Source organism: Anas platyrhynchos, chromosome 29 (assembly GCF_047663525.1).
Source record: "Anas platyrhynchos isolate ZD024472 breed Pekin duck chromosome 29, IASCAAS_PekinDuck_T2T, whole genome shotgun sequence".
Taxonomy (NCBI): domain Eukaryota; kingdom Metazoa; phylum Chordata; class Aves; order Anseriformes; family Anatidae; genus Anas; species Anas platyrhynchos.
Window position 1 is genome coordinate 3,672,003 of NC_092615.1, and position 16,898 is coordinate 3,688,900.

At 42.5% G+C, this 16,898-nt stretch overlaps 1 protein-coding gene across 3 annotated transcripts in view; it reads left to right on the forward strand.

Annotated features, from left to right (window-relative positions):
• The window catches only part of CERS4 (ceramide synthase 4), a 54,558-nt gene extending 37,699 nt beyond the window's left edge, over positions 1-16,859 (forward strand). For all 3 annotated transcript variants that reach the window (XM_027472028.3, XM_072029335.1, XM_038169198.2), the window contains 8 exons: positions 2,048-2,166; positions 4,541-4,598; positions 5,677-5,727; positions 8,974-9,066; positions 9,682-9,810; positions 10,093-10,199; positions 10,601-10,757; positions 14,915-16,859. In XM_027472028.3, the coding sequence (XP_027327829.1) occupies positions 2,048-2,166; positions 4,541-4,598; positions 5,677-5,727; positions 8,974-9,066; positions 9,682-9,810; positions 10,093-10,199; positions 10,601-10,757; positions 14,915-15,106 (906 nt within the window). In that variant the 3' untranslated portion in view covers positions 15,107-16,859. The remainder of the gene's footprint in view (positions 1-2,047; positions 2,167-4,540; positions 4,599-5,676; positions 5,728-8,973; positions 9,067-9,681; positions 9,811-10,092; positions 10,200-10,600; positions 10,758-14,914) is intronic.
• Positions 16,860-16,898: the final 39 nt, after the last annotated feature.

Here is a 16,898-nt window from a genome sequence, read left to right on the forward strand (position 1 = left end):
CTCCATGGGTCGCAACCTCCTTCAGGGCACATCCTTCAGGTTCCACAGGGGGCTTCTCCATGGGCTGCAGCATGGAGATCTGCTCCATGTGGGACCCATGGGCTGCAGGGGGCAGCCTGCTCCACCAGGGGCCTCTCCACAGGCCACAGGAGAACTTCTGCTCCATTCCTGGGGCACCTCCTGGTGTCCTTCACCAACCTTGGTGTATGCAGGGTTGTTACAGTCACTCACTCCTCTCTCCCAACTGCTGTGGCAGAGTAGTTTTTTTTTTCCCTTCTGCAATGTGCTATTCCAGAGGCACAACCAGCATTGCTCATGGCCCAGCTCTGGCCAGCAGTGGTTCCCTTTTGGAGCCAGCTGGAGCTGGCTCTGATCTGACCTGTGGCAGCTGCTGGGCTCTGCTCACAGAGGCCACCACTGCAGCCCCCCAACTACCAAAACCTTGCCACGTAAGCCCAGTGCAATCACATTTATTTTCAGTGCCTTTTTGCAGGCTTTTTTGGCCTTGAAGCAAAAGCTATTAGCCACTACCAAAGACATATGAGCAGGGGTTCCAGTCCTAGTACAAACAAGTAACTGCCTTGATGAGGCTGGTGCAGCATGTTTCATACTGCAGTGGGGCATGTGGAGCCCTGGGACATTCAGTACCTGCTTAAAAGTAAAAGAATAGAGGCTAAAATAAAAACGAAGGCATTCATCTTGGTTGTGCTGCCAGCCCTTTTCCTTAGCAGACGGAAGGAATGTTCTCAGAACACTTGCCATAGTCCCTGATCTTCCTCTTGCCTGTCTGAGCGATCCACAAGTTTCTCAAGAGACCTACTCCCATTGCAGAGATCTAACTCAAGGCCTACCTTCGGAAGCAGGCTTTCCACACAGCTGTCCCTGCACTCACATTGCACTGAAGGAGCAGAAGTCTGCACTTTTATCCTATTGAATGTAAGGATATCAGAGTGAATCCTGACTTTGAGACTTCTGACATCATTCTGACTTCCTGACATGGAGAAAGAATTGTGCAGCTGGCTGACTCAATTCACTGGTTGCATCTTGGTCTTTTAGCTTCCTCCCTCTCCTGTGAGCGCTCAGACTCCTGCTTATGATTCAGCTTTTACAAGATGTGATTTTGCTCTTCTCAGCAGCCATCTCCTTGGGAGGAATACCGCATTATGGAGCAGTTGGAGAATATAAATCAATGTCTCCACTTGACTCCACCGCAAGAACAAAAGTCACTAAGTAAAAATAGAAAGGAGTATATCTGAAAATGACTAATGGGCACACTTTTTTACAGCACTCTCAGAGTATGTAAATCACTGTCAAATGATACCATTAAAGTAAACACATTCCATGAAAACCTATTGCTTTACTTAAAAAATAAGATTATCATTGATGACACTTAAGAAAGGAATATAAAACATGATGACTTCTTCTGTGTCACGCGCCAAATTCTTTAAGAGCCTAAGGACAAGAAGGAAGGTAATTGCAGTATTTCTCTGAATAACCTGTTGAAAAATTATCCCTACAGGTTTACCACAACAGGATAATATCCGGTAGGAAAATGGTGTTGCCTCTGCTCATGACATTGGTCAGGTTATTCCCTGATATTGCGTCAGAATACTGAAAGGCATGACAAGATTCAGTGTAGAACTTCAAAAGTTATTTAAGCTGCAGTAAAACTTTCTTGGAGTGACAGATGTAAGGGACTCAGTCTCTTAAGGCTGAGGGAAGAAGTGATTGAACAAGAAACACTTGTGAGAAGGGACCAGAGTTTGAAAGTTGAAACTGGAGATGTTTACATAAAACAATAAAACATAAAGTTTTAACATTTAGTATTAATAACCAGTTGCTTACAAGGGGAAATGAAAGATTTTCTATTATCTGAAATCTTTATAGTAGGGATGGACAGCTTTCTGAAAGATGCTTCAGCTTGAACAAATTTGGGCTTGCTGGGAATCTCCACTGATTGTTCTGTGGTGGCTCAAACCAGATGGCCGTGTCCCCATGATGACTTTCAAACCTGAATCTGAACCCTGCTTCCTCGCCTGTTTTCCAGAGTGAGCTGATCAGTTTAGCCAAACAGTGCGACCTGCCAGTGAGAAAGGTGGAGAGGTGGTTCCGGCGCCGGAGGAACACCGACCGACCGAGCCTATCCAAGAAGTTCTGCGAGGCCTGGTGAGCAGGAGCAGAAGCCATCAGCTGCAGGGGCCTTTCAGTGGCACTGAGCTCTGCGGGCAGTTTGCTGCCTCCCAGCCTGCCCTGCACTCCTCCACAGATAGCATCCTGAGTCTTCCCTGCCCTACCTGATTTTTCTCTGGCTCTGCTGCTGCTTCTCTATTACTGAATCATTCCTTGCTTTTCCCCTTTATTTTCACTCCTAAGGCTCCTTTTACTCCTATCTCACCTTAATCCTTACAGAACACCGGTTTCTGACTTCGTAAGACTGATGCTCTGCTTCAGAACACTATCCTATCTGAAAAACTCCCTATTGTTTTGCTTCCTACTGCTTCCTGCTGCTTTGCTGCTGCTTCCATGCCTCCAAAACAGCCTACCATTGCCTCTCTCTTTCTCTCTTTGCTTCTCTGTGAGCTGATTCTTTCTGCTACATATTTTTTGCAACTGTTCTCCTTTGTATTGCTTTTAAATGTCACAGACACTGGTCTAGACTATATTCTGCTGTCAGTTGACTTCAGCTTCCCTGAAAGTCACAGAACAGAACCCTTTTATAATAGCAGAAAAGCCTATGTGAAATCTTTTCCTGGGAGCAAAACTTGGAAACAGCTGTGTGGAAATCCTCATTATATGGAGGCACAAGAAGGTTTGACAAAAGCAGATCATCATTGGGTTCCTCACTTTTTAAGTACTTTAACTTCTGCAGATTAAAAAAAAAAATCTCACGTCAGCCACTTCTGTAAATGTTAATCTTGACTGAGCTTTTCACAGATATTGCAGAGCAATAACCCTGATAGACTTCATCTAGACACACGTTTACTTGTTCAGTGCAACACTTGGAGGCTGTGGTGACATGACCCCTGACAGCCTGTTGTACAACTGAGCTGTAAGCTCTTGTAGCTCTGTGGCTGTCGGTCCTTATTCCTGTGCCTGCGCAATCTTTCTGAGCTGGGATTACCTCCTCACAAGACGCCAAATGAGTCACTGTCAGGGTCATTTTACACCAAGAAATCAAAGTCTGCAAAGCTCTTCAGTAAACTAATGGTCTACACTAATGTCCATACCCTTGTGAGCAGGTCCCAGATAGTTACCTGAGTCTGTAATTCCCAGATCCCTTGTGGGGGCCCCACTAGGTCCTCATGCTGGGGCAGTGTTTTAAAATCGCAGCCTGAGGTCTTTACAGATCTCTATCCCATCACATAGTAGACCATCACCCAGCAACTGGTGTGCTGCACAACAGTCAGAGCAGTTCCTGCATGTTGGGGTTTGGTAGAAGTAGAAATTAACCCATAGTACAGAATTACATTCAGAGGAATGTCAAGAATCTTTTGATAAAAATTCAGAAATTGGCCCCTCTTAGAAATGTTAGTTTTGTCTCAGCTTTCCACAGAGGAAAAGGATTCTCCTGATCTTAGTTGAAGTGCCTTACTTATGAGTGGCTGCTCTGCTATGCTTGTAAGGAAGTAGATTCATCCAGGAAGGCCACAGAGATGAAGGAAGAGAATACTTACAGTGTCATTCATCTGACTAGAAGTGCGTACCTATAGGGTAGATATCACTTCTGAGCTAATCACCTCGTTGTCCATTTAATATTCAACCTCTAATTCAAAAATCCTGCCTATAGACCCTAATGGAAAAAAAAAAACAAAACAAACAGAACTTCTGCTCTCACTGATTATGTCTTTCTTGAAGCTCCTGTTTCACTGACAGACTGAGTCTCTCTCTAAAAATGTTGTATCTTCTGATTTGTTATGGAGATTTTTGGTAATTTAAGGGTTGTTGCAGGCATTTTTACTCCTGTAAAGATTTCCTGTCTTTAATCTATTATTACTCATTTATTCTGTTGGGGTAAAATTCCTCTAATTTCTTAATGTATGTGTATACATTCAGTACCACGGGTTTCTGTCCACTGGACATGGCAAACATATTTTATAAGTACTTCTGTGTGGATTTAATGTGGATAAATCATTAGCAGCTCTGACTGAGACGAAACATGACAGTAATCAATTGCTTTACATGATAATGAATTTAGCATGCCTGATCTCCAAAAGCCTATGAGTGAAGTTGGCACTGTTTCAATCTACACGTGCCTCTACTGGTACTGTGAAGAGTTGGGATGATTATCTAGGTAACTTTATTCAGAGATATTCTCATAGCTTCTATCGTCTAAAGCAGAAGAATTGCTCTTCATGGAATCTGTTGAATGTACCAGCATGGAAAAAAAGAAAAAAAAAAAAGTTCCTGTTGTGATCTGCACAAACTTTGAGCATATTGATGTTTTTCTTTTATTTAGTAGTGTCATTTTTTGAACAAAAGTGGTACACAGAATTGTAGCTTTGTGGCTAATGGGGTACTAACACACTTTCTTTGTTTGTAGCTGGAGGTTTACATTTTACGTCATTGCTTTCTTCACTGGACTTGCTGTCCTGCACGACGTGAGTATGCAAACAGTGCCACCTGCTGTTCTCCAGGGAGTGCCGGCAGGAATGGCAGATTTTGTTGCCAAACCTGTGCATTCAAACTTTCTTTCAGAGATTTTCCCATCATGTCTTTGTCCTCTGCACAGCACACAATCTTCTGAGAACATAAATATATCGAATCATGCTTACTTTAAGAACTCCAACTCAAAACCAAGACTTTTGCTCTTCCTGTGGAAATGCAGTAGACAACTAGGATTGTGAGATGCTGTCAGCAGTTGTAAAAATACATTTCTGTGATATGGGAGATAAAACATTTATCTGAGACAGGAGCTGCAGGGCCTGTTTCTGTGTTGTATATAGTACTTGTTTAAGGTAAAATGCTTAGGCTTCCTTTGGAGCATGGTCTGCATTTTATTAATTTTATGTATGTGTTTCCTCTTCTTTACCCAAGACGTGAGAGGGTGAGGTTAATGCCTCTGCCTTTTCTCTGATTTGATAAATAATGATTTCTCTTGATACAAATGGAACAGCCTCAACAGAAGACTGAGACTTGAATGATATGAGTTTGAATCTCTGAGGCAGAAGAGGTATACCATATGCTCTAATCTAGACCTGTGGTCACTAAGCTGGGACAAGGGACACCTGTTATCCTCTGGTTGTATTTTAGAGGTTACCCTGGCTCTTTTGCTGAACCCAATTCCTTGGGTGGGCTTTGCAAAAATATTCTACACCAAGACCTGATATGGTAAATAATGGAAAATCTGCTGATCCCAAGACAGGAGGCATAGACTATACTTGCACCTGCTTTTTTTTGTAACAGCTGAAGAAGCATTGAACTTAGCAACTTTTAAGACAGAATTTAAGGCACTCTGTGAGTCTGCAGATTCCAGGATGAGCTAGCAGTGGAGTGGAGGTATCTAAATCCCACCTATAGTGCTTTTTGATTCTTTACATCAAAATAAAAGGTTATTTTCTATTTCTCTGTTTCCAATAAAACACAACAAATCTTGAGTAGTAACAAGCTACAGGAATTAGGTGGTTGATAAGAGAATTCGTCTGGGATCTTCCCATTCATGTTATATTTTCTTTCCAGAAACCTTGGTTTTGGGACCATAGAGAGTGCTGGACAGGATACCCACAACAGGTGAGTCGTCCAGGAGTGAAAATTGTTGTAATAAATCATGTATTCTCTTTAGATATCTTTTCAAAATCAGATTACTTTAGGGACAAAAGAGAGGGCACTGATTGAAAGTCAGATTGATAAGCCATAAGAATTCAAAACCAGATCCCTATCAACAGAGAACATCTTAATGTTTTGCTTACTCTAGACACAATAGAGGAGGAGTCAGTACAGCAGAAGACGACTCTACAGTAGTAAAGGAAAAGCAAGCCTTCTGACCAGGTGACCTTAGAAACTAAAAAATAGGGATGCTCCAAGTTTAGTTTATAGAGGAGACTGGTTAGAGTAGGACATTTTGTCCAGAGAGGAGAAGCAAAGACTTCGGTGGAAAGCCTGTAGAGCAGAGGACATGCTCTGAGTGATACGCTCCAAAATAAACTCAAAGAAAATTGCCAGCTAGGCACAAAATATGCTCCTAGGTCATCAAGGAACAAGGACAGCAACAAAAAGTGAAGTACTGTTAGTACTGTATACCCAGCTGCCTCCATCACTATTCTGTCTTCTAATTCCAAATCCCCTTGCCATGGGCAGGGACACCTCCCACCAGACCAGGCTGCTCAAAGCCCCATCCAGCCTGGCCTTGAACACTTCCAGGGATGGGGCATCCACAACTTCTCTGGGCAGCCTGTTCCAGTGTCTCACCACCCTCAGAGTAAAGAATTTCTTCCTTATACCTGATCTAAACCTACCCTATTTTAGTTTAAAGTCATTGCTCCTTGTCCTACTGCTGCACTCCACAGAATCTCTCCCCAGCTTTCCTTCAGCTCCCTTTAGGTCTGCATGCCTATTGGAAGGCCTCTATAAGGTCTCCCTGGAGCCTTCTTGTTTTCCAGGCTGAACAAACCAAATTCCCTCAGCCTGTCTTCATAGAATGGGTCTTCATGCACTGACACAGGAACCATTACCTGCTCTACTTTTCCCCCTTATGTTTTTATGACTTGTGTATAGCAGCAGCCTTCCAATATAAGATATTACAAAGAGATAAATGTCATTAAAGTGAAAGATCTGATTTTGGCTTTGGAAAAGATTCCTTATCATGTTAGAACAGCTGCCTTCTACAGGCTTAATTAGCATTATGAATAAATTGATGAAAATCCTGGGTACCATTTCATTCCTGCTCTAAAAACGGACATTTTTCACCGGGCTACATCAACAGAGAAGTGTCCAGCAGGTGGAGGGAGGTGATTGTTCCTGTCTACTCTGCCCTTGTGAGGCCCCACTTGGAGTGCTTCATCTAGATCTGGGGTCCCCAGCACAAAAAGGATGTGGATCTTTTAGAATGGGTCCAGAGAAGGGTCACAAAGGTGATCAGGGGGCTGGAGCAAGGGGCTGGAGCACCTCTCCTATGAAGAAAGGCTGAGAGAGCTTTGGCTGCTCAGCCTGGAGAAGAGAAGCCCCCGGGGTGACCTCATTGCAACCTTTCAGTTCTGAAAAGGGACCTACAGGAAAGCTGGGGAGGGACTCTTTGTCAGGGATTGTAATTATAGGACAAGGCATCATGATTTTAAAACAAAAGAGGGTAGATAGAGATTAAATGTTAGGAGGAAATTCTTCGCTCAGAGGGTGGTGAGGCGCTGGCACAGGCTGCCCTGATAAGCTGGGGATGCCCCCTCCCTGGAGGTGTTCAAGGCCAGGTTGGAGAAGGCCCTGGGTAACCTGCTCTAGTGAGGGGTTGTAACTGAATGATCTTAAAAGTCCCTTCCGACCCAAGCTGTTTTATGACTGTGATGATTCTGTATTTGCCCTTTCCAATCCAAAAGCCTGGTAAGTGTTTCTAGCAGGATAGCAGTTTCTCCTAGTATCATGCATGGATCTCCTGTGCACAGGATTTTACAATACTAGAATTTCCTGGCTGGGAATTTAATCTTTCATTAATTGAAGAAGAGGCTGAGATACAGCTTGATCACAGTAGCATGACAAAGTGAAAACTACCTGGAAAAAAAAAGTGAAAACTACCTTTAGGGCTTTTTGGTCTGGTAGTCAAAGTTAGAACAAGACCCTCAGATTTTACATTAAGATTTGCAAACCTGTAATTGTAATGCACAGTTTTTAACTGTGATTCATACAAACAGGTGGTGTTTGAATAGGAATGTAAGGCTGAGAGGATCTCTTGGGTCCTTATTTCCTGTTTTGTACATTTGCATTCCATGTATTTTCCAGAGAAATCTAAGCCATTGTAACAGAACACTTTCCTACACCTGTAGTAAGCAGAAAATGCCCAAACCAGAGCTGGTAACATCCCACTGGAAAAGGTCAAGAACATACCTGTGGCACAGCAGGAACAATGAATATATTAAACACAATTTCTACCAAACAAGCCATGTCGTATGCTACAGACAAGGGTAAAAGAAACATTAATAACCTAATCTATCTTTGGAAAAAAACAAAAACAAAAAAATCCCTTCAGATCCAGAGGATCATTTGGATAACCCCCAGAGCATGAACAGCACATACCAGCCTGCGAGATGTTAATATCCCCTCTGGTAGGAAAAGTGCATCCAGCCATGCTTCCTCTTGTGGCTAATCACTGGTGCATCAAAGAAAAGCAAACTAAAATCTATCTTCTAAGGACAGAAATCAGCACTTTGGGTAAAGGAAACCTAAATAAATTGGTACTTCGGAGCACCATACTGCAAGATTCTTTGGAAATGCTTGTTGCAAAGCCTCTGTAGTCATAGTACTTTTTTTTTTTTTTAATCAAATAGGTTCTGGTTTAAAGATGCCATCTAGTGCCACAACAGAAAAATTACTTGTTAACTAGCACATGTCTTTGGTGAGTGGGTCTAAGCTTTTAGTTTTCCAGCTGTAAAATCCCAGAAAAATTAGCCAGAACAGCACAGACTACTGTTCACACTGAGATCTACAGTGACTGCTCAAGAATTTTCCCAGAAGAACGCCTGAAAATATTCAGGATCTTCCCCCTGGTTCTTTAAATGTTTCACATGGTATGGCAAAGTGGAGTTTCCCCTGCTATTTGCTTTTACCTGAGCACAGATGATGTTTGGTAAGTGACTAGACTGTTCAGTTGAGGATTTACCCCATGAAGCTGCAGGAACCAGATCTTGTCATTTTGGTTTATTTGATATTTGTTTGTTTGTTTGTTTGTTTGTTTGTTTGTTTGTTGTTTTTGTATAGGTAGGAGTTTTAATTTCCAGCCCTTTCTTTACTTTATCTGATGGGTATACGACTGTCTCTTTCTTGCTCTTACAGCCTCTCCAGCCTTCTCTGTTCTGGTACTACATGCTGGAGCTCTCCTTCTACTGGTCTCTGGTCTTCACCTTGCCCTGTGATGTGAAGAGGAAGGTGAGTGACAACCCCTGGGAAAAATGAAGCACAAACATGATCCAAGCTTAACACTCAGGAGAGTGTTCTCCAAGGTTGTATAGTGTGTATAATGCTAGTCTGAGGTTTCAGGGGACTCGTCCTTGCTTGTTCCCAGGAATTTCCATTACCAGTCACTGTCTTCCCTCTCCTCTGGGAGGTGGAGAACACAAACCTTGACATGGAAAGGAGCAAACTAATTCAAAAGGTTCACTTCCCCAAGCAGAAATTCCTCTGCTGGAGCAGAGGTGAGTATGGGCATTGCTTTGTGACTGAAAGGAAGCTCTTTTTATGTTTGTCTGTACTGAATCATCAGCTCTCATGGTTCTGTCTTACAATTTGCACTAACACCGGACCATTTCTGGTAGAGAGCAGAGTATTCTTTGCTCAAGATCCTCTGTTTACTCCATAAACTCGTAATTCGTGGGTTCCTTGATTGCCTACATTTTGGCATGCATTTTGTTAAAGATTAATGTGGATAAAACTTTACAGTGGGAGGTTTCTTGCCCCATTGAGTAGACACATTTTTTAGCTACCAGCATGCTCAAACTAGAACAGAAAGTGCAATGTATTTTCTGCTGTCCCCTTTCTCATCAGGACTTCAAGGAGCAGATAGTCCATCATGCTGCAACCATCTTCCTGATCAGTTTCTCATACTGTGCCAATTACATCCGCATTGGGACACTGGTGCTGGTGATTCATGATGCTTCTGATTGCTTCCTAGAGGTGAGCTCCACAGGTTAAGTGCCTGGCAAGGCCTAGTTGGCAGTGGCGATCTTTAGCCAAGTGCTGTCTTTTGATCTAGCACAATGAGGGACAATCATTGGGGGGTTTCACTGATAACTCATTGATGATCTCCTCACCCAGCTTAGGGTGCCCTACAGAGAGCCAGGAGGAGACATGAATACCTGCATGTGGATTGTATCATATCTGGCTTGTTAGCATCTTGGAGCATATGCAGATGCACTATCTTGACCTGCTTTGTTTTATTGTTCTTTCTCCTTCCAGCCAACTAAGATATTCAATTACATGAAGTGGAAAAAAACTTGTGACAGCCTCTTTATGATCTTTGCAGCTGTTTTCCTCATCAGCCGCCTGATCATTTTCCCCTACACGTGAGTTTGCTGCAGTCAAGGGAAATGAAAAAACTGTCTTCTCAGAGGCAGGATAATTCAGCTGTGGGCTAAATCTTTTGCTGTGGCCTTTGCTTTTCAATTCTTGAGCTCATGTCCCTGCCTTCTGCATAGGCTGCATTGCCACATGGCTGTTGTACCTACCTTGGGCTAAACAAGGGTGGTCTTCCTTGGAGTTCAGAGAGTAATAGCAAAGACCTGAAATATACTGCAGAGGAGTCTTCGGCTTACAACTCTACTCTGCTCATTTCAAGTGGGGAACGGAGAGTTGTCTAACGTGTTATGTATAAGAAGAGAGTGACTGAAGTGAAACTTCTGTGACAATAGCTTTTGGGGGCTTACAGCCACAATCTCTCTCCAGTGCAATTCTGTCTCTCTTGCAGAGTGCTCTATAACACCTACTATTACTCCATGGAGATATTCCAACCCTTCTTTGGATACTACTTCGTGAATGCTCTCCTGATAACTCTTCAGCTGCTCCATATCTTCTGGTCCTGCCTAATTATTCACATGGTCTACAAGTTCATCCTCCAGGGCACGGTATGAATCAGTTTGTAGTCCCCTGTACATCATATGGGGAGGGAGGATCCCCTGAGACTGCTTGGGAGCACAGGGAATACATCTGGGATGGATTCTTTTTTGTCCTAGTAAAATTATACATGTGAACTCCTAACAGTGAGGTAAAAGGGTCACTCGATACTAGTGAAAGTTGACAAAAGAAGTAAAGTTTTTATGAGTTGATATAATATTTGGGTTCACTTATGAAGTGTGTATTCAAGAAAAAAATGTGTATTGAACTCCATGGGAGATTTCTATGAACAAAGCCAGTGACATCTGAGTGAGGATCCCAACGCTTGGGTCAGTACTGCATTTGTAACAAAACTAAAAAATCAAGGCAGGGAGTGTTGTTGCAATTGATGAGGCCAGTGCAAAAGTGCTTTCCTATAGTTTCTTCTCCAGGGGATTTCCAGTACAGGATTTTTTATTACAGTGTTACTAACGTCACAGAATCACAGAATGGCTGAGGGACCTCTGGAGGTCTTGTCCAACCTCCCTGGCTCAAGCAGGGCCACCTAGAGCAGCTTGTCTAAGCCCATGTCTGGATGGCTTTTGAATATCTTCAAGGAGGGAGATTCCACAACTTCTCTGTGTAGTCTGTTCCAATGTTTAGTCACCATCAGGGTGAGAAAATGTTTCCTAATGTTGAGATGGAACCTGCTGTATTTCACTTTGTGCCCATGGCCTCTTGTCTTGGCACTGGGCACCATTGAAAAAAGCCCGGCTCCAATCCTCTTTGCACCCTCCCTTCAGACATTTATATACACTGATAAAATCCCCCCGAGCCTCCTCTAGGTTGAGCAGTTGCAGCTCTCTCAGCTTTTCCTCACAGGAGAGATGCTTCAGTCCTTTAATCATCCTCGTGGCCCTTTTGTTGGACTCTCTTCGGTATGTCCATCTCTCTTGTACTTAGTAGCCCAGCACTGGACGCAGTACTCCAAACATGGCCTCACCAGTGCTGACTAGAGGGGCAGGATCCTCTCCCTTGATCTGCTGGCAATGCTGCTCCTAATGCAGCCCAGGATACCGTTAGCTTTCTTTGCGGCAAAGGTACATTGCTGGCTAATGCTCAACTTGGTGTCCACTAGGACTTTCAGGTTCTTCTCTGCAGTGCTTCTTTCCAGCTGAGCAGCCCCCAGTATGTATTAGCACATGGGGTTGTTACTCCCCAGGTGCAGGACTTTGCACTTCTCTTTGTTGAACTTCATGAGTTTCCTGTCAGCTCACTTCTCCAGTCTGCTGAGGTCCTTCTGCATGGAAACATGACCTTCTGGCATATCAGCCGCTCCTCCCAGTTTTGTGTTGTTGTCAAACTTGCTGAGGTTGCACTCTGCCCTGTCACTAAAGTATGTTTTATGGGGGTTGTCTTCCAGTACTTTAGATGTCTGCAGAATAGATGCATTTGTCTAAACTAGCTGTCTGGGCTCCTTACATACTAGCAGACAGGCATGTCCTAAGCATACTCCATTCAACGTTGCGCCAGGCATTGCCTGTTTGTCGCTATCAGTAACAGAGCAACCTTAGATATCTGAGATGCAGCTGTATAAACTGAAGTGACATGCACCCGACTCTTTCTGACTACAGCCTGTAGTATCTGCTGTGAAACCAAACTGCTGCTCAGCATGAAATTATTCTCAGAATCAAAGTCATGACATAATGTGGCCACTTGCCAAGGATGTAGTCCAGCAGAAACAAGTCCATGCCCTGTGGGAGTTGACCTCATAGCCTGGGATGAGTTGTTTTATTACTATCCAACTGGGAAATTCTGTCTTATGGGAACTGAGAACAAGCAGGAAAGGTTCATCTTCATCCATATTGTCCACAGCTTCCATTGCAGTTATTCCAGTGTCAAATGATGAGGTAGTGGATAGTGTTATTAGAAAGAAATGATCCATCAGGAAAAATATACTGAAGCACATCCAGATTTTTTCTTATTTTATCTATAAAAGCTGTGATTTAACCCCAGCAAGCAACTAAGTACCTCACAGACGCTCGCTCACTCTCCCTCACCCCCTCAACATGGGATGAGGAAGAGAATGGAAAAGATAAAAGTATGAGAACTTGTGCGTTGAGATGAAGACAGTTTTATTAGGTAAGGCAAAAGCTGCACTTAAAAGCAAAGCAAGAAACTCATTTGTTACTTCCTATCAGCAAGCCTGTGTTCAACCACTTCCAGGAAAGCAGGGATCATCCCGTGTAAGTTTCTTAGGAAGACAAACACCATCACTCTGAATGCCTGCCCCCCCCTTCCTCCTTCTTTACCCCAGCTTTTATTGCTGAGCATATGGCCAGTCTGGGTCAGCTGTCCTGGCTGTGTCCCCTCCCATCTTCTTGTGCACCCCTGGCCTCCTCACTGGCAGGACAGCATGAGAAGCTGGAAAGTCCTTGGCTCTGTGGCTCTGTGCAAGCACTGCTCTGCAACAGCTGAGAGCAGTGGTGTGTTATCAACACTACTTTCATCAAAAATCCAAAACACAGCATCACATGAGCTTCTACAAGGAAAATTAACTCCATTCAAGCCAAAAACCATGACAATAAATTATCTGCCATATTTGATGCAGAATATATATATTTGAGTTATATTGAACTATAAGTAGCAAAGAAAAACAGTCCCAGGCAGATGTTTCATGATCATTTCAGACATATGGCTTAATTTTTATGTAGTCCTGTGTTGAGCCTGATTCAGTGATGCTTGTGGGTCCCATCTAACTCAGGATATTCTATGATTCTAAGACATTTAGTAGCCCAAAGCAGTATCAGCAGAAATACAGAACATTCTTCCCTTTTGAGAGCAATGAAATTCTCACTCCAGTCAGAAGTTCAGATTGTTCTGATAGGTCTTTCGGATCTCTGTAATTTTCCTCCCTGACTACAGGATTATCTGCACCACCTTCTCACTTGATGTTTCCTAATCCCTAGTACTTACAGTTCAGCCTTGATCTTGAAGTAAGGGGTTTCACTTCCTTGTAGAGGCAGCTGTCTTTTTAATTCATGCAGCTATCTAGTTCCTTTGTGAATCTTGCTAGGTTTAAGACCTAAACCATATTCTAAAGGCACTTAGGAATACTGATTATTGTTTGTGTTTCTGCTGCAGAGCAAGAGTCTTCGTACATAGTTTCTGAACTGCCAATTCTAGAACAACCTGGGATCGAGGTTGTTCACAAAATGTGTCATCTGCCGTTTCTATTGTCCTTGCAGGCAGTTTGACTTGAGTACAACTTCACATTCTTACAAATCCTATCTGCTTTTGGGTGTGGTGATCTTTAGAAAAGGCATCAGACTAAATAGTCTGCTTAACATGATCCAAGTGCTATCCCCAGAAGAATGTATATAATAAATGGAGACTACAGATCACATCCAGAACTAACAAGCTCCTGAGGAGTTTCCAGGCCTCAGGTCACAGAAGGGGTTTGCTGCTTTCCTTCCGTGTTCTTTCCAACAATGGGTGTGGACACTGTGAATTTGTTCCCAGTTTTGTCATCTTGTATTGTAGAGTAGAAACAGCCTGAGAAGCCAGCAAGTGTTAAGCTGCTTTCTCTAACTTGCCTTTTTACTGCATTATTTCTTTTTTGTTTTCCTTTTAAGGCAAGGAATTAAGTATTCACAAAAGTGGACTACTGATCTCTTCATAGCAAGAGGAAAAACCTGAATATAAAACCACATGTAGAGTCGAGCAGCTTTGTGTTGAGCTATTGGTTTGTTTGAAAGCATATGCTGTCCAAACCAGAGTGCTCAACTTGCAGCCACCCAGAATCTAGCTCCTTGTCCCTTTTGGAAAATATAAGAGTTCGATTAACTCCTTCTTCCCATCCTTCTTTTGTATGCAAAAGACAACATAAATCTCCTCAGCTGTATACAGTTGTCCTCAGTCCTGGGCATATGTGATTTGGTGCTTTTTCTCAACCTGTATAGTAGTTCTTCATGTTTATCAGGATCACAGTTAAGATACCACTGAGACAGAAGTCAGGTAGATGAAAATAAAATGTTTCCAAAGGTGATGTAAAAAGACATCATAGAAATGTGTGCCAAAGGCAGGTGGCTGAAGTAGCAGCTGCAGTCTTTAGCCTGTGTATCAGCTAGCACAGCTTCTTGTGCAGACTTCTGCATTTGTATTGTTTCTCATTTACATATTTCTTTAGATGGAAAAGGACATGAGAAGTGACACAGAAGAAAGTGATAAGGATGAAGAAAGAGAAAAGATCGTGGAAAAGGAGAAAAATGGGATCACGTGTTTCAGCAATGTCACTAGCAGCAATTATATCCAGAGGAATGGGTCTGAGACACTGACCAACAGAGCCCATCTCAGCAACGGCCACGTCAAGGAAAGATAGCTACTGCTCACGTTCTGTCTGATCTGGTCTTTAATGAATCCAGTCCACCGTCTTTAGAAAATGTTCTGCTGATTGCGTAGATATAAAGGATTGCCATTGCAGTATCATAGTTGAATTCCTGCTTCCTGTAAACATAATTGTTTATAGTCACTGATATTTGAGGGAAGTTTTTGGTCTTTCTTCAATAAAAGCTTACTATAGGTTGTTGCCTTGAAGCAGATAGAAAGGGATCAAAGTGGTTTGACTTGTATTAGACTGTACCATAATAGCTGTTAAATGTGTTAATCTTGAAAAATACTCACAACAGTGGATAAACTTTGGCAATGTCAAGTCTTAATTGCCTAATGTTGTTTGGTAGGAATCTGTTTATTCTTGATCAGCCTCTGGAGGCCCTGGCCCATTGCCACTAATGATTATGGAAAGTAAGTAAGTGTGAAACTCTAAATCTTATTATAGGAACACCTCTTCCAAGAAGACAAGTGCCCCATACTTACTCGTAAAATTGAAACTGTGCATAGTGGAATAAAAGCTTTGGGAAGACATAGGAGAAAACTTTTTTTTTTTCTGACAGGAAATGCTCCTGTGTGCCATGTACATGTGCCAGTTTTGTAATTGTATGGAACTCAGTCCCTTCTATTGTCTCAAAGATGGAAACTCCAAAGCCCAGTCTGATGACAGTTCCCACCCAAGTCACGGTTAGAAGAGCTGGAAAATCCAGGCAGCTGTGTCTCAATTGCCAGGTAATCCGTTAAACCTGTCTTGGAAAGGAACACTGTCACAAGGGAGGGGACAAGAAACTAGATGCTCTAGAAGACAACACTGATTAAGTGCTCATGTTTTTATCTAGTGTAATTGGCACAGTGGAAGATGTTTACAGAGTCAGCTTGGTAAGAAGGGAATCGATTACCCCTGTCCTCAGAGGAAAAAGGATCCAGAGAGGATCTGCTGAACTTCATGAAATAATGCTTTAACTTAGCCTTCTAAGTCTAGGGCCTTTGTCTAGATGTGTCAAAAGTAGAAAGTTTAAAGCAGTGGACCATGAAGTTATGATGCAGTTCTGATTTAGTTCCTTTAGTTGTTCTGTATTTTATATCATCCAGTGTAGTACTAGATCTTTGATTCTGTAATCTCTTAAAAGAGTTAAATTAGTACGGCATGGATTTCTGTCTTATAGATCAATTAAACTATGAAACCAAAGTATTAACAGATTCACTGTTATGAGAGTAGGGACTTAGACTGCCAAGGCCATGCGGATACTTCCCTGTATATACCTGGTAAGGTTCAACACTAATGGGGGGACACGGACCAAGAAAATGCCTGATTCAAGGAGATGGTGCACATTGTTAAAGTTAAGAGGCAAATGACAGTCTAGAAGGACAAGAGCATTTTCAGCAGCCCACCAAGTTGAAATGCAGGAAAGATTTGATCTGAGCCTTTGATCTTACATTTTAGTCAAAATGCATTGGATAATTTCAGAGGAGAAAGTGGTTCTAGCACAGGTGATGCCAGGGCAGCAACATGCTCTGGAGCAGACCATCATCGTTTAAATTCATATTTGTTGAAGATAGTTTCCCTCTGAAATGTTGGGCTAATTCAAAGTTCAAAGTATATGTTCTGTATTACTGTCATGTTTCCTTAATCCATACGTACAATCTTGCCACTCCTCTGCAGGTGATGTGTTCAGGAGGAATGGATATGTATCATTTTGTACTTCTGAATGTAAAAGATCTTTATAAATTACTTTTGAAAAGTTTGATTGTCTGTGCTCTTTTCTATTTCTTTGACTAGCAGG